Raw genomic sequence first — 19,993 nt, forward strand, 5'->3', positions numbered from 1 at the left:
CATAAAGACAATAGAGACTATGTGTACCCTCACTACCATCCACCAGAGGGCGACTTCAAATTTTTTTTATTGTATTATTTATTTAATTAAAATCCCATTCATGATTTCAGAATATATTTATTTTACTTATTTCTTATGGCAGTTTTAAATTTAGGATTGTGTAACAAATTAACAGTGTTAACTTCTGAAGTCTAGGTAACGGTTTGTTGTGGTGAACTCTAATTTTGATAGGTTTCGCTGACTTTTCAGGTGAAAAAAAAATATCGCCACAGGAAGCAGTTAATTGTGGAATTTTTCTAGATATTTTAGCGCACAATTTATGTTTATTTGATGTATTTAACGAACAAACAAACAAATAAATGAATATATAAAGTCATCATTTTTTAAATTTTCATTCCTAGTATGTTAAATTAATCAAACATATTTGTACAATAAAATATGTTTAGAAAATCAATAGTGTGTGTCTTGTGTATACATTAGTATACAAAATTCTTCCCAAAATAGTGAATTTAAGTACACTGTGATACCTGCCAAAAGGCTGCTGCTAAATACTGACTTTAGTTTATGCTAAATAAAATAAATGTAATCAGATTTTTGTCCCAGTGAGACAGTTCATATTAAAGTAGGATGATTAAGTAATTTATTCATTTACCGAAATCACTTTTTTATTCAGGGTTGCAGTGGAAGCCTACCTGGAAACATTGAGTGCAGGAACCCACCTAAACAGGGTGCCAGTCCACCACAGGGCATCACACACTCACAGTCACTCACACACACACACACACTCACACCTATGGACACTTTTTGAATATCTACCAACAAACATGTCTTTTTGTATAACTCCTCACAGACGTGACTGGCCCTGGAGCTGTGTGAGAGCGAAATGATCTGTTGCACCATTGTGCCTCCACTAAAAAGGGTGATATTAATCAAATAGAAAATAACTGTCCGTTAGCATTTGCAGGAGATGTGTCTTCTTTTTTTTTCGTTTTTTTTTTTCACTTCTAAATAAGACAAAATGTCTGGCCAGAGGTGACTAAACCGTTGCCATCACTTGCATGTTGGAGTGCAAGTAAAAGGTTATCATTTGAAAATGCTAAGCTAGTATACATTCTGATTAGTGTGAAGCTATGTAAACATAGGGGTCCAAATAATACATGAGGGAGTTCTGTCACTCACTAGGGCCCTGGTGTAATCCGCCCACCCACACTGCTGGTAGTAACACCACTCGCTGAGACCTCAACATTACCCAGAGCTCATGTTCTCCTTTGATCTACAACACTGGGATCAGTTTCCGATTAAAAGCATTAGGAACAGATTGTTTCGGACATGTCAAAGTGTGGTTAGGTAACATTGCAGGTAACATGCTTCAGATCAAATTTTCAGTACAAAAAAAATTGACTGAACATAGTAACGGATGTTTAACTGTCTATTAATTCTCAGGACTGTTACAGAGCTCAGAGTGTGAAAACTAGCATCTACTCCCCAGAGACATGTGAAGCCATCCACTACTTCTTTTTTAAATGGCTTCTTACACCATGCCACTATTCAGCTCAGCATGCTTGGAGGACCACACTAATTGGCCAGTTCTGTTATGTTATCTAGAATTAATGCATAGAAGTCTGCTTTGGCACATATGAAGAAGGGATCAAAGTCTCTAAGAAAAGCATATTTAACACCTGGAGAAGAGTATTCATAACAGGAGGCACTCAGGTATTTAGGAACACAGCAAAATGCCAACCACTTGTTCTTTTTTTTAATGTGATTTCACTTTGCATATCACGAAACATAATGACATCAAAAGAGTCATGCAAATGTTTACAGCTGATTCTAATATTATATATATATATATATATATATATATATATATATATATATATATATATATATATATATTCTTATTGCCTTTGTAGACGGATGCAAAGTTTTGTTAATAGTAGTCACTCATACTTGTGTAACAAGGCTTTAACTGATATTCTATAAATAATATGTACATCACTGTTCATGTCGCAATCTGCATTTCAAAACCACAAGGCAAATAGTCAAACAGTTGTTTTACACCATATGTTTGTGCTTCTTTATTTTTTTCTCTTCTGGTCCTTCACATAATATTATTAGATAAACACTGTAACCTGCTTTAAAATTGTAAACGCAGAGTGTTTGACAAAAACGTTTCTCGTAAAGGTTCATTTTCAATGTTTAGAATGTGCTCATAATTCTAAAAGTGCTTTTATATAATGTATTGCTAAAGCAATGGCATTAAATATTCAGAGGGAATATACACACAGGGGAAATGAAAAGAAAAGAAAACATGAACTGTACAAGGGGCTTCAATACAAATGATAGTAATACACATTTAGATTCCACGCACGAGTTAAATGTTATCCGTTAAGATGATTAATGCATATTTTCAGGTTTTTGTGTGAGCCACCAACATTGGGAAGGGGAGGAGGAAAATAATAATAATAAAAAAAGCTTTTGGAAATGACGTACATTGAAAACTGCTTTGCTGTGCTTTGTTTAGATAAAGCTCTGTACTCAATGATGAAATCTAAATCACAATGAGAAGGAAGGTAGTTCTACATTGTCAAATAATGCATCATTCACTATTCACTTAGTGTTTCCCTTGAACCAGTCTGTAAGTTTCGCAAGCAGTCGGCCAACAAAGAGAAGTCTGTGGACCCGAATCTGTCGTGCAGTTGTGCTGTTGGTCATGTCTGATTTGGAAGAGCAGGATAATGCTGTCGTCTCTTGGTCTTGTCTGCCCACTGAGAATACAATAAAGTGCATAACCAGTTCCAGACATTTTCTTAATCCGGGTAATGGATGAGATCCGTTACAAGACACAGCCCTATAAATGACCACAACTAGGACAGAATGGGGTTTGTTCTATTATATGGACTAAAAAACAAACGTTTCGTAGAGGAAAGCTGGGCATGAGCAGGTGGCATGAGACTGGAGAATGACGGGTTAATACTTGAGATGTCAAGGTCAACTCAATAAAACGCCAGAAACGGGGAATGTCCTGGAGTCAAAGCTCAAGACTTCCCCAGTAGATTCCGGTGGTCTTTACAGAAGCCAACATAAAAGATCTAGAGAAAAGAGTCTGGTTGGTTGACTGTGCACCGAAGAATACCTGATTCAGATCCAAAGGAGTCGCGTAATAGATGTGATGAGGGACTATTTGTACATTTTCACTCAGTCTCATTGTCGCTGAAGCCATTCTTTAAAGCCAGGGGTGTAGGACTCGGCACGTAGAGGAACACACCACTGCAGAGCTTAGGATTCTACATCGCACAAATGTGTTATGTCAGAGGTAAATAAATGCAGAGTCCAGTCCACATTGATTCTGATTCTTCTAGCAGTCACTTTTTGATCTGAAACTCTACCTACTTAGTGGAAGGTAAAGGCCATGCTGCTATCATATTAGTGCATGACTACCTTTTGTTTTTACATTTACATTTATAGCATTTAGCAGATGCTCTTATCTAGAGTGACTTACGGTTCTAATCATGTTAGATGTAGGTAACTGTAGTGTTAGGAGACTTGCCTGAATAAAGCTATACAAATTTCTATTCTCGTACCATATTATCTATAAAGATATAAGCGTGCATGTCACAGAAAACTCATCTCGTCTGCTGTTAGGTTCAGATTCAAGGTCATGGCGGTAAAAGGGCAGGCAGAGGATATCAAGGAAATGCATGAATTTAACTTGCAAACCAAAGGCTTGGAAAAGAGTGTTTATCGCTATTTTAGGACAAGACAAATATAGGATCTTGAACTTATACAGGAACCATTCAGGGACATATCTTCAGTCACACTGACCCCTGAAGGCGTCTGAAACACTTTTATTGTGAACTGGCCTTTAGAAGCCAGTGAGAAGGAAAAAAAAATCTCTGCAGTGCTGTAGACCTCCAGGACCTAAGCCACCCCTGTCCAATGCCCACTTTTTACCATAGCCGCAACCCTTTTGGCCTCTACATGACGCTGCACTTGGCCTTCAGCTTGTCAGCCCTCCGCTGCTTGCTGGAGCGCATGTTGAGGCTCATGTCGCGCTTCTTGTCGAGGTTGAGCAGCTCCTGGAAGAGCTCAGTGACGTTGTGGTTGGTTTTGGCCGAAGTTTCCATGAAGGCACACTTCCAGTTATTGGCCTGGGCCTCGCCTTCCTTGGTGTCCACCTCCCGCTGGGTCTCGTCGCTCTTGTTGCCCACCAGCATGATGGGGATGCCCTCCACATTGCCCTTGATGGCCAGCACCTGCTGGTAGATGGGCTTGAGCTCCTCCAGGGACTGACGGCTGGTGATGGAGTAGACCAGGATGAAGGCGTGACCCTTGGAGATGGAAAGGCGCTGCATGGCGGGGAACTGGTGGCTGCCCGTGGTGTCGGTGATTTCCAGCGTGCACACGCTTTTGTCGCAGCTGATCACCTGCCGGTAGGTGTCCTCCACCGTGGGGATGTAGGTGTCCCTGAAGGTGCCCTTCACGAAGCGCAGGACCAAGGAGCTCTTGCCCACTCCCCCTGCCCCGAACACCACCACACGGTAGTCATTACTCTGCTCTGGCATCCTGCTGTGGTTCACTCAGGGAAGCGTCAGTGCCAACTCTCAATGATTCCCTGAGATCTGGAAAAAAGGAGAAGAAAGCGTTGTTGGTTATGATTATATGGTCATAAGCACAATACTAATTTCCAATACCATGGTCAGATCTACCATATGGCAACCGGGATGTCTGCCCAGTACTTAGATAAGAAGCTATTATTAGCTCAGATTCAATATTCTCTATTATCTGGCCCTAACTGATCATTGGTTTCTTTCAAAAATTGAATTTTAGCAATGATACTGAAGCAGAGATATTATGCATTCATTGTCTATAACTGCTTATCCAGTTGAGGGTCATGGTGGGTCCAGTCCGCAGTGGGTCCTGCAGGGGGCGGCAGTCACTTGCAGGCAACAATCACTCACATCTATGGACACTTTTAGACCTGGTAGACGTGTGTTTTGGACCATGGGAGGAAACCAGAGCACCCGGAGGAAACCCACATGGACATTTGGGGCAGCTGTGGCATAAATTTGAGATCAGCAAAAAAATACGTAGGCAAGGGAAGTGAAGGTACAATATTTTCTCCTCCTTCAACATCCACGGCTGTAGAACTGTTGAAAAAGACACCTAACCCCCAACTGTTCACAGTGCACTGAACAGGTTGCCTGTCACTCCAGGTGTGTATGTTCACTGCCACTTATGACACCTGCATCTGTCTGTGTTCACTGTCACAAATGTGTTAATTATGGAGGTCAAATTTCATTGCACTGTTGTGCAATGACGATAAAGCATGTTCCACTTCCATGTTCAAGGCAGCTATAACTATCCTACAACTGAAGGTCATATTCATCCAAATGGAATGGCAACATTTGTGTCCAAAAAAGTTCAGGAGTTAAATAGTTTGTCCTTGTACTTTGTTGGAAAAAGACAAATGTGTTCAAATACTGCACTAAAGCTTGAGTGAAGAGACATCAATATATAAAGGGCTGGGCGATCTGGCTAAAATTGATATCACAATATAATTCTTAATTTTGTTCGATATGATATAATTCTGATATCGATATAAACACCATTAAAGTCACTGAAAAAATTCCAAGAACAAACAAAAAACATGACATTACCATCAAACCTTAATTTCTTGGCTTTGTAAATAATCATTAAAATTGAGTGCTGAACTAACAGCGCCCTGTAATGACCGTCAGTCAGTGACAGATGCTGTAAATAAAGTATACTGAAATATTGAAAATGTGTTTTAAAAGCATATCATTGTTAATGAAACTTTTAATATTGCAATATATATTGATACTGAATTATTGTCCAGCCATAAATATATACAATACCAAATATTTAAACCATGATATTACTGATAGTACATGGATATTGATGGTGATATTTATCAAAAATCTGGCACCTTTTTAGAGGTGGGCATTCTATATATAATCTTTATAAAATAAAGAATTACTCTTTTAAATGATGTGACAGGTATAAGGTTTTAAAAAAGGTCTGTTTTGATTTTGCGGCACGGTGGTGCAGCAGGTAGCGTCACAGTCACACAGCTCCAGGGACCTGGAGGTTGTGGGTTCGATTCCCGCTCTGGGTGACTGTCTGTGAGGAGTGTGGTGTGTTCTCCCTGTGTCTGTGTGGGTTTCCTCCGGGTGCTCCGGTTTCCTCCCACAGTCCAAAAACACACGCTGGTAGGTGGATTGGTGACTCAAAAGTGTCCGTGAATGTGTGAGTGTGTGTGTCTGTGTTGCCCTGTGAAGGACTGGCGCCCCCTCCAGGGTGTATTCCCGCCTTGCGCCCAATGATTCCAGGTAGGCTCTGGACCCACCGCGACCCTGAATTGGATAAGCGGTTACGGATAATGAATGATAGAGTGAATGTTTTGATTTTAGGTTCATTTATATATGGACATATTTAACCCCTTTTCCACATGTTAACACAGTATTGAGGGAAGGACAATTGCAAAGTGTCTGCACTCTACATAAGAAATACCGCAAAATCAGAAACATATATTTCATTCCATTGCATATGTCCCGGTTAAGCAGATGAATGAGCCGGTTCCTTTGCAATTAATCTCATGTGTAAACCCTCATGTTGGCACTTGATTCTTCTGCAATGCTCCATTACTAGTTACTTGTATCCTACCTAATTCTGTGGAGTAAAAAATGTTGGCAAAATTAAGCAGTGAACCTGCAAAGGGTCACTGTTTCAGTGGCAATAGTTTGCTGACATTGCAATTATCATTAAATCCCCCAAGCCTGCTCTGCTCCATTCCGATGCGCATATTCTCAGTAACTGTGTAGCCTGTGCTCGTGTGTGAATGTGAGAATAGGTAGAGCGTTCTCTGCTGCCATCAGCACCAAGGTCACAATCTATTAATGACTCACTCATCTTGCTCTAGAGCAGCCGTAGCCACTGGTCTCCTGTGGATAGCGAGATCACACGCTGGCTATTTCCAGAGCCTCAAATTGTGTCTGATTTTCCCGTACAATCTAATCCCGACTGCTTCACATGAGGATTCCTGCTTTTGTCTGATCTGCCTCTCGGTCCCTTAGCTCCTGCATCTGATTATCCTAAACAGACAACAGCGCAATTAACATAGCACCGCACTCGCCTCTTAAGAGTCCACAATGCAAACTAGGTCACTCATTCACTTCGGCAAAGATAAGTGTGAAAAACAGGACATAATCGATGATAACAGATGGCACTGAAAGCTGCTAATACATTCCTGACACGGACAAATCGACAAAGAAGTGAAGAAAGACTGGAATCTCTCCTATTGGTATGTCTGACTATCGTGACGCAGATTTGTGAATCCGAAGATTGTCTTGATGTAAACACTTTCCTAAATAATGAGGAAAATAAAAAAAACACTATTTGCATGTATTGTAAGTACAGAAACCTGTGCCAGAGTCTTCCTACATTTCCTGCATATCAGGTTTTGAGAGCCTTCAAATACACCAGTCCTACACCATTACATTTATAGACCGTTAAACAGCTTCAGCTACATCAAAGTGCAGCTGCCAGAGTCCTTACATCGTGTAAAAGAACAGAACACATCACCCCTTTACATTGGATACTCTTCTGTTACAGGTGTTGTTACTGGTCTATAAACGTCTTAATGGTGTAGGACTTTGTATTAATCAGATCTGCTAGAGATATAAGCCGAGCAGAACTCTCAGATCTTTAGGAACTAGTTAGTTAGTCCTGCCTAATCATGGAGAAGCAGCATTAAGTTACTATGCTGCTCTTAAGTGGATCCATTTGACAGAGAACATTAGAAGATTCCCAACTTTACACTCTTTTAAATCAAGACTCTCTGTTTAAACTACTCTTCAATTTTTATTCTGTAACGGCACATTAGTTCTTGCATAGATTCTGTATTTTATATTTTAATTTACTCTTTTTCTTTATCGAATTATTTTTATCAACATTTATTGCACTCTTTTAATTGTGTTAAATGCCTTTTATATTTTTTATATTCTTGTTCTTAACTGCTTTTTACAGATACTTTTTTAAATCGCAATTGAATTGTGCATTAAAGTTGCTCTATGAATAAAACTGCCTTGCCTTGCCCTACTGAGGGTACAAAATGGCTGCTAGGGTTCTTTCCACATAAAGGATATTGTACCATAATTACAGATACTCTAAGAAAATTGATACCACCAACACTAGTCATTCTGAGATGATCCCTGGCACTGATGAGCCAGTAAAACAAAAGTATGATGAACCTTAAGCTTAAGCTGCTCTTTTTTAAAGCTATTTGAAATATCTCTGTTCGCCTGAGGAAAGCTGAAGTGTGCAATTCCTCTATGTTTTTTCCCAGGGAACTGAGTCAGTGGAAAAGTAAGCATGTTCAACCAGTGCAGCTCAACAGCTTCGTTTCTAGAACACTCTGGTCTACATTATGGGGGTAAAAATGTTGTATACCAGAAGGAAATTGAGAGTGTGTTTGATTCACTGTGATGAACAGGCACCCTCTTCAGGTTGAGGCTTACACCAAATATTTCAAGGTGAGCTCTAGACACACCATGACCCGGATGAAGCTGTTACAGCGGATGAAAGAAGCATAATGATTCACCCAAATTACACATGTGGGAACACTACTGTCTTCAGTTAGTTTATAAATATGATTTATAATGTATTCGTACTCTATTATAGTCTATTGATTTATAAACAAATCAATAAATGAGTAATAGATTTTCCCAACAAGGAATGACTTCACTGGGGGCTGTTACCATGGTCGATATTTTTTTTCGATATAAATTTTCAACATGAAGAAACGTGTAAAAAACAAAGCTTTGGTCTGATCCTCTTTTATTTCAATGTTTAAATGTGTAAGTAGATGCTCCAGATTGTAACTCTTAGCAAAAACACTGCTAGCAGTGGAGAGATGAGCGCTGTCTTTGGGGATTAACGTTTCAAATCCCTGTTGTCCCATGCGATGTCTATGGTCAGGGATCCTTGAGCACAACCGACTGCATTAATGACACACAGGGAGAAGGATGGCAAAGTCCTTCTCTTCCTCATCGCTAAGCAACATACCAACACCGAGCTGAGAGCTTCACGTACTCCGCTGAGAACCTAAGAGGGCTGCACCACCAACAGCTCACAAACGCTGTGGTGACAGACAGGATTTACACCAGAGGACCATCATGTGTGCATCATCCTTCCAGACTGCAGTGTTAATCATCAGCAGGAAACCAAACCTGCAACATTATGGATTAGAATTTACTAAAATGGCCGAGCAATAGCCAGTATATTTACCACAGACAGAATGGTGAACATATTTTATATTTTTTTTCCACAAGAAAGATTGGGGTGCAATAATACTGGGCAGAGTTTATAAAATTACGCTATACATATTTTTCAGATATATCCCAGCATCATATAATCTTTGATGATATATGATATTTCAATTTGCATGGACACTTCTGACCATTATCCCATCAAACTTTACTCTTGGCCCTGTGCATTCTGGCACTCAGCATTCAGCTGGTATCAACCTAATAATAATCAATAGTAGCTCTTGTGTGGCATCTCTCGAAGAAACCATTTTAAAATAGGAATTCTAAGATTTCAAAATATGAATCTGAGAGATACAACAGCTTTTTATAGCAGTGTGATGTAAAATGGAGAATTGTGGAGAAAAGACTCTTTTCTTTACAGTGGCAGCGATCAGTTAAAAAGACAAACAGATCTGAGCCAGCAGAGAGCCTCCATGTGGGCAGTCGTGGCCTAAATATTAGAGATGCACTTGGGATGAGACAGGGGTTCGATTCAGTTCTCTAGAGCGGCAAATAAAGATGCTGGTGATGAGAGTTAAAGTACTGCACCTTCTGTTCCCTCAACATCCATGCCTGAAGTGTCCTTGACCAAGGCACCTAACACCCAACTCATCCTGAAGCACTGTGGCTGAAGTTACTGCCCTTCACCCTGTGTATGTGTGGCCTCACTGCCCCCTAGGCACGAATGTGTGTGTGTGTGTTTGTGTTCACTGCCATGGATAGGTTAAATGCAGATCCCCATAGGGATTAATAAAGTAGCAGTTCTTGTTCTCTACGTCAACTGGGAGAAAAGCATTGGGAGAGGGCTATGAATTCTCTCTGGGAAATATTTCATAGCCATAAATATAAGATATGGTAGTAGTCTTCTTTGCTGCTGCAAATGCATGCAAACAAATTCAGTGGAAGGTGGAAGCTGCAGCACATAAGCCCTAGAGGAGAACGATGGCAGCTGTGGCTGTCACATGGGGGCTGAAACCAAAAAGCTTTTAACTCAAACTAACACTAGTCCTTGTGCACCTTCTTATTTTTCGGCATTAACCCTAGTAATAAGCCCACAGATACTTTCTTTGCTTGCATCCCTGGGGATTCTCTGTTGTGTTTCTTTCCTGAACTCTGGGAGTTCTCCCGTTACTGTGGAAACAGACCCTAAGGGCATGCAAAGATAGAGAGAGGGATGGATGTATGTATGGATGGATGGATGGATTGAGAAAAAAGATGTGAGCAGGGATACAGAAGAAGCTCAAACGATAGTAAAAGAACGGACTTCTCCCGTTGGAGAACAGGGGCACAAACATGTCATCCTTGCCTGTCATTCCAGTTCCCCTGGTAACCATCCAACAAAACGTGGGTTTAATTTACGTCACCGGAGCTCTACTCTATTCACACGCTGAGAAATATGTATTTATATCACAAAGTATGTAAGCTGGTCTATTTAAGCCTTTCAGTGATTTTCACAGAATTCCAGTCGATTATTGCACCCGAGAGTTAAGCTTTTCACTTCCATTTCCTACAGTGACTAACAACCAGTGTGTAAGCATTTCATGAGGAACAGTAATTGCATTATGTGAGATGTTGATCGTTCCTCTCATTACCCTTGAAAAGCCTGTATATGACTATACATTTTTTCCAATTATGATATGTGTGGCTTTATGTAGTAAAACTAATGATGCACTGAGACTGGGTGTACCACATTTCGTTCATGTGATAGGAACCAGATATCTCAATGTCTAAAAAGCAAATATAATCATTTCTCATTCATTATCTATAACCACTTATCTAGTTCAGGGTCGCAGTGGGTCCAGAGCCTACCTGGAATCACTGGGCGCAAGGTGGGAATACACCCTGGAGGGGGGCGCCAGTCCTTCACAGGGCAACACACACACTCACACCTATGGACACTTTTGAGTCGCCAATCCACCTACCAGCCTGTGTTTTTGGACTGTGTGAGGAAACCAACACAGACACAGGGAGAACACACCACATTCCTCACAGGCAGTCACCCGGAGCAGGACTTGAACCCACAACCTCCAGGTCCCTGGAGCTGTGTGACTGTGACACTACCTGCTGCGCCACCGTGCCGCACTATAATCATTTTTATTTACTATAATTGTTGATGCTGGTACTGATCCTAATACATAGCATAAATGCCTACATTCCAAAATGTAAACCCGGGATCTACAGCACAGCGAAGGATAATTTGTTTCTGTATGAATTAATATGTATAAAATCCACAGATCATAAATATATCATCAAATACTGGTTTGACATATGTGTTAAATTTTAACATCTGTCCGGTGGTTGTGTATGGATCTGTTGATATCACTGTGAATCTGTCTGTTTTTGTTAATGTGCCATTTTTCTTTAAGTAACCCCTGTTCTGATTGGCTCCCTGTGAATTTTGCCTCATTTAAAAAAGCTGTCAAGGCTGAAACACTCCTTATAACTTCAAATCTTGAATGGATGAGGCCAAACTGCTCTAAGATGAGTAGGCAAATATATGCTAATGTATTTGTTGGTGACATCACAAAAGCAAATCTTTCAAAATGTGGTGTTTTATAGCTTTTGTATAAGGACTGGAACATTTAATGCTGTTCACACACTACACCAAACAAATGTGCTTAAAAAAAAGGGCAAATAATCTTCATTCTTCCACATTATCAGCCTTTTAATGTGAATGATAAACAGTTTCCTATGACAGGTGGTACATGCATAAGGTGAAGAGGTGGGTACAATGTGATGTGCCAAATTCAACCAAGACTCATTTCAGAACCTCTCAATTCACTGTCCATTTGCACAGGAAGTGCGCCGTTTCCATGCAGATGCATTTTGCTCGTTTGTAATTCACAGTTTCAGCTTCTGATTAAAATCTGACTCAGCTGTGTTAATGTGCACATGGCATTACAACTGGACCTTCAAGATGCTTCTGCCACATTTCCAGGAACTAACTCATGTTCCCCGGGTCCATTTCTAACACCAAAATGTACTAATTTTCTTATTTCAATTCATCAAAACAAAAGCAGATCAAATTCAGGACTGATAAAGTGCTGAGTATAACCTAAAATTCGTGTATTTTCAAAATGATAACATTTTATGAGAATAAAATAACTTTAGCAGCATTCAAGCAATGAGTTGATTTGTGGTTTTGTAACCTCAGGCTCTCGGGATCCAAAGGCTAACTCCAAAACCTCAGATATCGCCTCTGCTAGGATCAAACCTTGTATCTTCATAATAGTAGCTTTTCAGAAAAAAGAAAAAGCTTCCTTAGCATTCAAGATTTACTTTTGTTTTAGCTCAAGTCAGGTGTCCTTTCATTCATTCATTCATTATCTGTAACCCTTCTCCAGTTCAGGGTCACTGTTCTTCTGGAGCCTACACGGAATCACTGAGTGCAAGGCAGGAGGGGGCTCAGTGGTCCTTTCATTTTGAAATTTCAGCACAGTGTAAAGCATAACCATTGTTTTCAATTTCAGCACAAAAAAAGAACAAAATGGAGATACAAGGTTTTGTAAGCACAGCAAGGACATGGATCTTTTAAAAGTGTCTCTATGCTGCATTCAGTGAAATTAGTCTGGCAACATATCTGCAGTCATTCAGTTTTACAGTGGATATTACCTGCTTTGTAGTTTTGAAAACTCAGACTGTAATTAAACACTCGGGCTCAAGACAGTTCTAAACGTACGGCCAACACTGGAGTATTACACAAGAGTATTATCTTCATATTCTCAAAGCAGAAGCAAATCAGATACAAGAAGTCTGATGAAATCAGGAGGTTAAAGGTTAAGTAGCTTATTTCCACTATTTGTTTGTTTTTGTTTTTTTTTCAAAACAGCTGCCTATTTCATTTCATTAAGTTGTAAACAAAACCATTCTGAGTTGTCTGCTGTGAAATGTGACATTCTGGAGAGAGATATCATGTCAGACTTGTGCCCAGACAGAGTGAAAAGAACCCAACATCTTAAGTAAGGAGCTATGTATAAAATGATATCTGTTGCAACAGACTTGGCAAGGAGAAATATAAATTACGTACGGAAAATCGCACTTAAAGGAAATAATCTTTTTCAGATGTATCACTATTTTACTAAGATCAAAATGACGTACAGTGTAACCTCCACCTACGAACTTGATCCGTTCCATGACCCGGTTCGTAAGTGGAAAAGTTCGTTTCTCGAGTCAATTTTCCCCATTTAAAATAATGGAAAAGTAATTAATGTGTTCCAGCCCCCACCCTGAAAGTCATCCTTTTTGTTTTAAGTGGTTACACATCGCTACCTTGAAGACGTGACGACTGGCTGGAGGAGTAACACAGGCACTGGCTGTATGACGTGACGTGGGGGTGGGTGGAATAACGGAGAGTAGGTGGTGAATGTGGGGAGACGAAGCGTAGATACGGCTTAACTTAGCACGAATTTCGATGTCTGCTATTTACACTAATGCTAAATTGCTAAAGCTACAATTTGCTAATCTTAAAAACTCACTGAAGTCTGGGCGCTGGGAGACTCGCCTATTGGGGTCAGTGGCCATTTCCAGCCGCCGGCTCGGCGGAGGCTCTGGTTCATTTCTAGAGTCATGGTTCGTTGGTGGAGGCAAAAATATTCAAATGCCCGGTTTGTATCTTGAAAAGTTCGTTAGTATAGGCGTTCGTTAGTAGAGGTTCCACTGTATATATAAATATAACACATGCTCATGTGTTCACGTGCTGGGCGTGTACGGAGAATAAAATGCTATATTGGTACATACTGTGACTCCAAATTCATATCATGAACACAGTAAAGAAACCAGATCTTTGCAATGCAAATAAATTGTGTAAAATTTCTTTGTTGGATTTCCTGTTAACCTCCAAATCCTCTTACAAAGTTACTTCTAAAAGGTTTATTTAAATCAGGTTTTATAGACAGCAGTTTGGACGGAGTGGAAACCAAAGAAGCAAAGGTTTCTCCTCTAAACCTAGAATTATGTGAGTGGCTCTGCACTGACTTCGGAGCTCACTGAATCATAAGTTTGAGAGAAGGCTTTTTTCATTGTTTTGATGCCTGCTGAAGAAAAAAGACCACTTTGACCATTAGGATGAACACCTGATGGATTTGCTTCCAAACTGCATTTTGTTTAATTGGGTTACCATTCAGAAAACCAACAAATGCTTCAGGAATTACTTACCTGTCACCTATGGAAACCTCGAGATCCTTTTACATTGGGATATTAAGTATGTAAAATATCACTGGACTATTGGACACCATCAAGAACCAATGGAGATGGTCAGTGGTTTCTACACTGTAAATATGGCTGATCAGTACATTCTAAAATCCCAGAGAAACACTTTGAACGAAGCAACTCAATTCCACATTTTAGGTTTTGCACCAACGCAAAGCTCAGAAACCTTTCAGATCAACATTTCCAGTGCATGATTCTATCTAAGTAGCCACTGTGGATTTGAAAAGGGGCTGAGGCCGTGTTTCTCCTCAGCCATTTGTCCAGCACATGGTCAGCAGTGCTCATGAGTGCAACACTGGTATTACACAAGAGCTCAACCTTCAGTGGCTCTGGCGGAGCTGGACGATTCACTTTCACTGGATCCAGGGCCTTTGTCATTTCATCATTTCTGCAAAGCTGTGGCCATCGAAGGCCAACGTAAGAGAGGGCACACAAAGAATGAGTGGTCAAGAACTCTCATGGCGAGTCCAGCATTCTAGAGGCTGTGGAGCAAAATGGTGCATGCTAAGCTACAGCTTGGCAATTCTCATCCTCTGTAGCATCACTGCTAGTGTCCTGTTGTTTTGATGGGGGAGAGGGAGGACGGTCTTGGTTTATGTTTATTTATTTATTTATTTATTTATTTATTTATTTATTTGTCTATCATGTATTTTTATTTTTAGAAAAGGAGTGGCGTCAAGTGGAAGGCCATCGTCGCCAAAAATACCTCCATAGCAATCCATGACTAAAATAACTCCGGCGGCATTGTCTGTTTTGCATACCTCTGCGTTTCTCTCTCTCTCTCTCTCTCTCTCTCTCTCTCCCTCTCCTGTCCCCTACAGTGACTCGCCTGAACATCACGGTCCATCACACAAAAACACAGTCAAGGACAGGCGTCAAAAACACTGGACCACGACTGTCCAGCCGCCACATCAACCACCGGACAAGCGCCATAGGCGAAGAAAGCCCGGGACAAACGGTCGTCGAGCTGGGGCTGAGCGCGGAAGCGGTCCTTACCTGGAGGCTGTGCTGCGATGTCCCGAAAGCGTCAGAAGACTCTCTCATAGGCGGCGAGAGCAGGGCGAGGGCTGGAGGAAGAGTTTATGTTCTAGGCCATGCCAGTCCCGGAGCATTTTGTCCCTTCATCCGCGCGGCTTAAATGGGAGGATGCCACGGACTCCGCGCGCTGTTATTGCTCTCGCTTTTTTTTTTTTTTTTTTTTTTTTTTTTTTTTTTTTTGCAACGTGTTCTGACGCACACGCACACGCGAGCTGCTTCTTTCCCCACCCGCCTTCAGGCAAGCCCCGCCCACCTCCACTGGGATTGGTTCATTAGGTAGCATCAATTGTAATATTATAATACACCTACGCACATAATGTGTTAAGTAGTTAAGGATGGACGTGCACTGTATGTGCAAACGTTTATAGACACCATAACAGAATTATTCTGGTCCAGGTCTGGCCCACATTCATCTCTTCACAGCCCATGACCAGCGCTTCACTGCACAGCTCTGGTTTGCAATATGAAGACCACGTGAATACAGAATACAAGAATACAACCAACAAACAAAGCACATATTAATGAAGAACAGCTCCTCTTTAAAGCATTAACAGCATTAAAGGCTACGAATCGATTTACTGGAAAACTACTGTGTGGATTTGATTGCATTCAACTATTAATGAAGTCAAATCTGATTAATCAAGAGATTTGCTCCTTTGCTGAAAGAACAGCTTCTTTTCTAGGAAGTCTTTTATAGGAAAGCAAGCATGTATTCAGCCACAAGAGCATTAGTGAGACCAGGGCTTAGTGAGACTGATATTGGATGATTAGTACTAAATTACAAACACAGTTGCAACTCATCCCAAAGGTAATCGAGTATCTTCAGGGAATGCAGTGTCGTTGCTCCGCAGCAGAATGATGTGGGGAACCCAGTTGTACTTAATAGTTGTAATGCAGGAGCTACATGCAATTGATTACAGATCAACAAGAAGACATTTATTTATTCAATCGATGCTTAATTTTCTGTAACCTCTTCATCTTCAAACACACACACACACACAGACGTGGACAATTTCACACGCTCACCGTTGCTCACACATTCACACCTGTGGACAGTTTTACAGACTTACTTAGTCACTCATACACTCAAATCAGTGTACAGTATCACACTCTCCCATTCATGCACTCATCCAGTCACTCACACAGCCGAGCCACCTACCAGCATGATGTGTCTAAATCTTTCTACGTCTCTTTTTGTTTCTGCCGGTCTGTAAACAGAGCCTGTAGACCCATGTCAATGACGTCACAGAGCAGGTTTGTTTGTGGCTTGTGCTCTTCAAAAGTGGCTAAGAGGATCACATCTAAAAGATAAATCAAAAACACACCGTTAAAGATTGATTTCTTTCCCTGTACCAAGCAAAGACTACAATATTGAATGTATCTTAATACTCTGAAAAATATTTTATAATTTATCCCATTAATTTGACCACTCTGGACCTCTGTGGAAGTTTGGCCAGTGGACCGCTAGCATTCCCATTTGAATACCACTGATGTAGATCAACTGCCATTTACAGCAGTAGGCTGTAGCGTTCTCATTATAATCAGCCAATCAGAGCACAGACGGGCGGGGCCTGGCGGAAAACGGGCGTGAAAGAAAACAGCTCCTGCCTCCTGCTGCTCTGCCTCCTGAGAGATGGAGAGGTCGAGCGGACAGTGAGCAAAGAAACAGTCTCAGCTCTAAATCTGTGACAGTACGAGCCTGTATTATGTTCTGCATGTCATCTCGACTCTTACATTAAAGACAGACCTCACCAGAATATAGCGAGTCTACATTAGCGGGAATAATATTAAAAATAAATAATTATAAATATAATTTAATGATATAATTGATGTTTTATTAGTTTTAATAATAAGAATGGTCACAACGACGATGATCAGCAATATTATTAAATTAATCGTTATATCCCTTTTTTGTATAATATATTTCCCATAGTCTATCATTATTTTAAACTGAAGACCTAGATGAAATTAGTGGGATTAGCACTGATTAATCTGGGCTCTGCGCCCAATGATGAGTGTGGTCTTCCTGTATGTTTTTCTGCTCCGGCTGGACTATTTTCGGCCTGTTGGAGGCGGTTTTTGACGTAAACGGCGCAGTAGGCAACATTCACATTTCAGCAGAGAGCATGAATGAGAGTTTTCATGGCGTAGACTACTTTAATAGAAACCCGCGCCACCTCATCTCCGTCTGAATGAACGCTGTCTGTATTCCCCCTCACTCAACGCCCCTTGACTCTGGACGGGGTCTTCATCTCAGAGCAGTGCGGCTTTTCTAATTCAAATGGACCCCGCATTGATCTCCTACCGCGGATTACAGTCAGGAAAACCCCTCCTTTGTCTCCCTCTAACGGTCACGAGGATTAACCGCAACAGAAACAGAGCCTTGCCGCTCTTCATGAGGTAAAAGACAGTAGAAATGCAGTTCTTTATCTCTCCAGTGTTTTTATTTTTATCCACGTCACTCTTGAATCCAGGTGTTACTAGGAAACCAAAGCCCCACGTTCATCTAAATGAGTCTAAAATGGATTCAAACCAAAATTCAACACCGTGTTCCTGACAATAGCCCTCTAGACTCCATTGTGTAACAAATGTTCAAATTCAAAGAAAAATAATAATCCATTTAAAATAATTGGTTTCATTTATATTACACATTTCGTATTAATAAATACAGTAATGTGGTGACACAGGAAATACAAGAATGCAGATACTGTATATCATTTATTTAAGTGCTAATAGCACCCCTTGTGGAGAATCCCGAGATACTACACCAATTGAGTGAGTGAACGAATGAGTGTGTAAATAAACGAAAGAGTGATTGACTGCCACCCTTTCTTTAACCATACGTCTGTTCCTTCTTTGCGCCCTGTGATTCCGTGTAGTCTCGCCTACTGATGTACGGTGATTAGTTCTGGATCACAAACCCGCCTCCAACTCATCCCAAAAGTGGATGGAGCACCATCACCCCAGAGAATGCAGTTCCTCTGCTTCACATCACAACACTGCGGGGGCTCTGTACACCTCGTGACAAGTAGGCAAGACTGTCATTGACCATGGGGACCTTAGAGTCATGTGTGGATACTTGTTTCTTACTTTTTTATGAGGATTATATAATCTCTAGAAGCACAATTAAAGGAACGTTAGGGATACATACCCATAAATTACAGCTTTAACATCATTGTGATGTTTCACTGACCTCTAATAGGGAGAGTAGAGCCTCTATCGTTATTACTCTGGGCTCAGCACTGCAGAAATTGCACTACATAGCTATTGGATGAGGGTATTAAACCAGAGGATAATGTTTTAAAAGTGGATTATACTCTGCAAGTGTAGGGGGAGCTCAGAGGCAAAGATATCAAATATTACTTAGTGTTCCTTTAAGCATCTCTGACCACAATAGATGCACATAGCTAAATTTATAGTGACTGAGGTTTACGGGGGGGGGGGGGGGCAGAGCAGAGAGAGGGGTAAATGGAAAGAGAGAGAGAGAGAGAGAGAGAGAGGTGGTTGAGAGAGAGAGAGAGAGAGAGAGAGAGAGAGAGAGAGATGGTTGAGAGAGAGAGAGGTTGAGAGAGAGAGGTGGTTGAGAGAGAGAGGTTGAGAGAGAGAGAGGTGGTTGAGAGAGTGAGAGAGCGAAAGAGGTGGTTGAGAGAGAGAGAGAGAGAGAGATAGAGAGAGAGGGAGAGAGAGAGAGAGAGAGAGAGAGAGAGGAGAGAGAGAGAGAGAGGGAGAGAGAGAGAGAGAGAGGGGTGGTTGAGAGAGAGAGAGGTTGAGAGAGAGGTGGTTGAGAGAGAGAGGTTGAGAGAGAGAGGTGGTTGAGAGAGTGAGAGAGAGAGAGAGAGAGCGAGGTGGTTGAGAGAGAGAGAGAGAGAGAGAGAGGGAGAGAGAGAGAGAGAGGGAGAGAGAGAGAGAGAGAGAGAGAGAGGGAGAGAGAGAGAGAGAGAGAGGGGTGGTTGAGAGAGAGAGAGGTTGAGAGAGAGGTGGTTGAGAGAGAGAGGTTGAGAGAGAGAGGTGGTTGAGAGAGTGAGAGAGAGAGAGAGAGAGCTAGGTGGTTGAGAGAGAGAGAGAGAGAGGGGTGGTTGAGAGAGAGAGAGAGAGGGGTGGTTGAGAGAGAGAGAGGTTGAGAGAGAGGTGGTTGAGAGAGAGAGGTTGAGAGAGAGAGGTGGTTGAGAGAGAGAGAGAGAGAGAGATAGAGAGAGAGGGAGAGAGAGAGAGAGAGAGAGAGAGAGGGAGAGAGAGAGAGAGAGAGGGAGAGAGAGAGAGAGAGAGGGGTGGTTGAGAGAGAGAGAGGTTGAGAGAGAGGTGGTTGAGAGAGAGAGGTTGAGAGAGAGAGGTGGTTGAGAGAGTGAGAGAGAGAGAGAGAGAGCGAGGTGGTTGAGAGAGAGAGAGAGAGAGAGAGAGGGAGAGAGAGAGAGAGAGGG

At 41.3% G+C, this 19,993-nt stretch overlaps 1 protein-coding gene across 1 annotated transcript; it reads right to left on the bottom strand.

Moving 5' to 3' along the window:
- Positions 1 to 1,906: 1,906 nt before the first annotated feature.
- Positions 1,907 to 15,705, bottom strand: diras1a (DIRAS family, GTP-binding RAS-like 1a). The gene is made up of 2 exons (XM_066647781.1): positions 15,534 to 15,705; positions 1,907 to 4,622 (listed from the first exon to the last, which is right to left on the bottom strand). The coding sequence occupies exon 2, from the start codon at positions 4,563 to 4,565 to the stop codon at positions 3,978 to 3,980; it is 588 nt and encodes a 195-aa protein (XP_066503878.1). The 5' UTR covers positions 4,566 to 4,622; positions 15,534 to 15,705; the 3' UTR covers positions 1,907 to 3,977.
- Between the last annotated feature and the right edge of the window lie 4,288 nt (positions 15,706 to 19,993).

The sequence above is a fragment of the Hoplias malabaricus genome, chromosome 16, assembly GCF_029633855.1.
Source record: "Hoplias malabaricus isolate fHopMal1 chromosome 16, fHopMal1.hap1, whole genome shotgun sequence".
Lineage (NCBI taxonomy): Eukaryota > Metazoa > Chordata > Actinopteri > Characiformes > Erythrinidae > Hoplias > Hoplias malabaricus.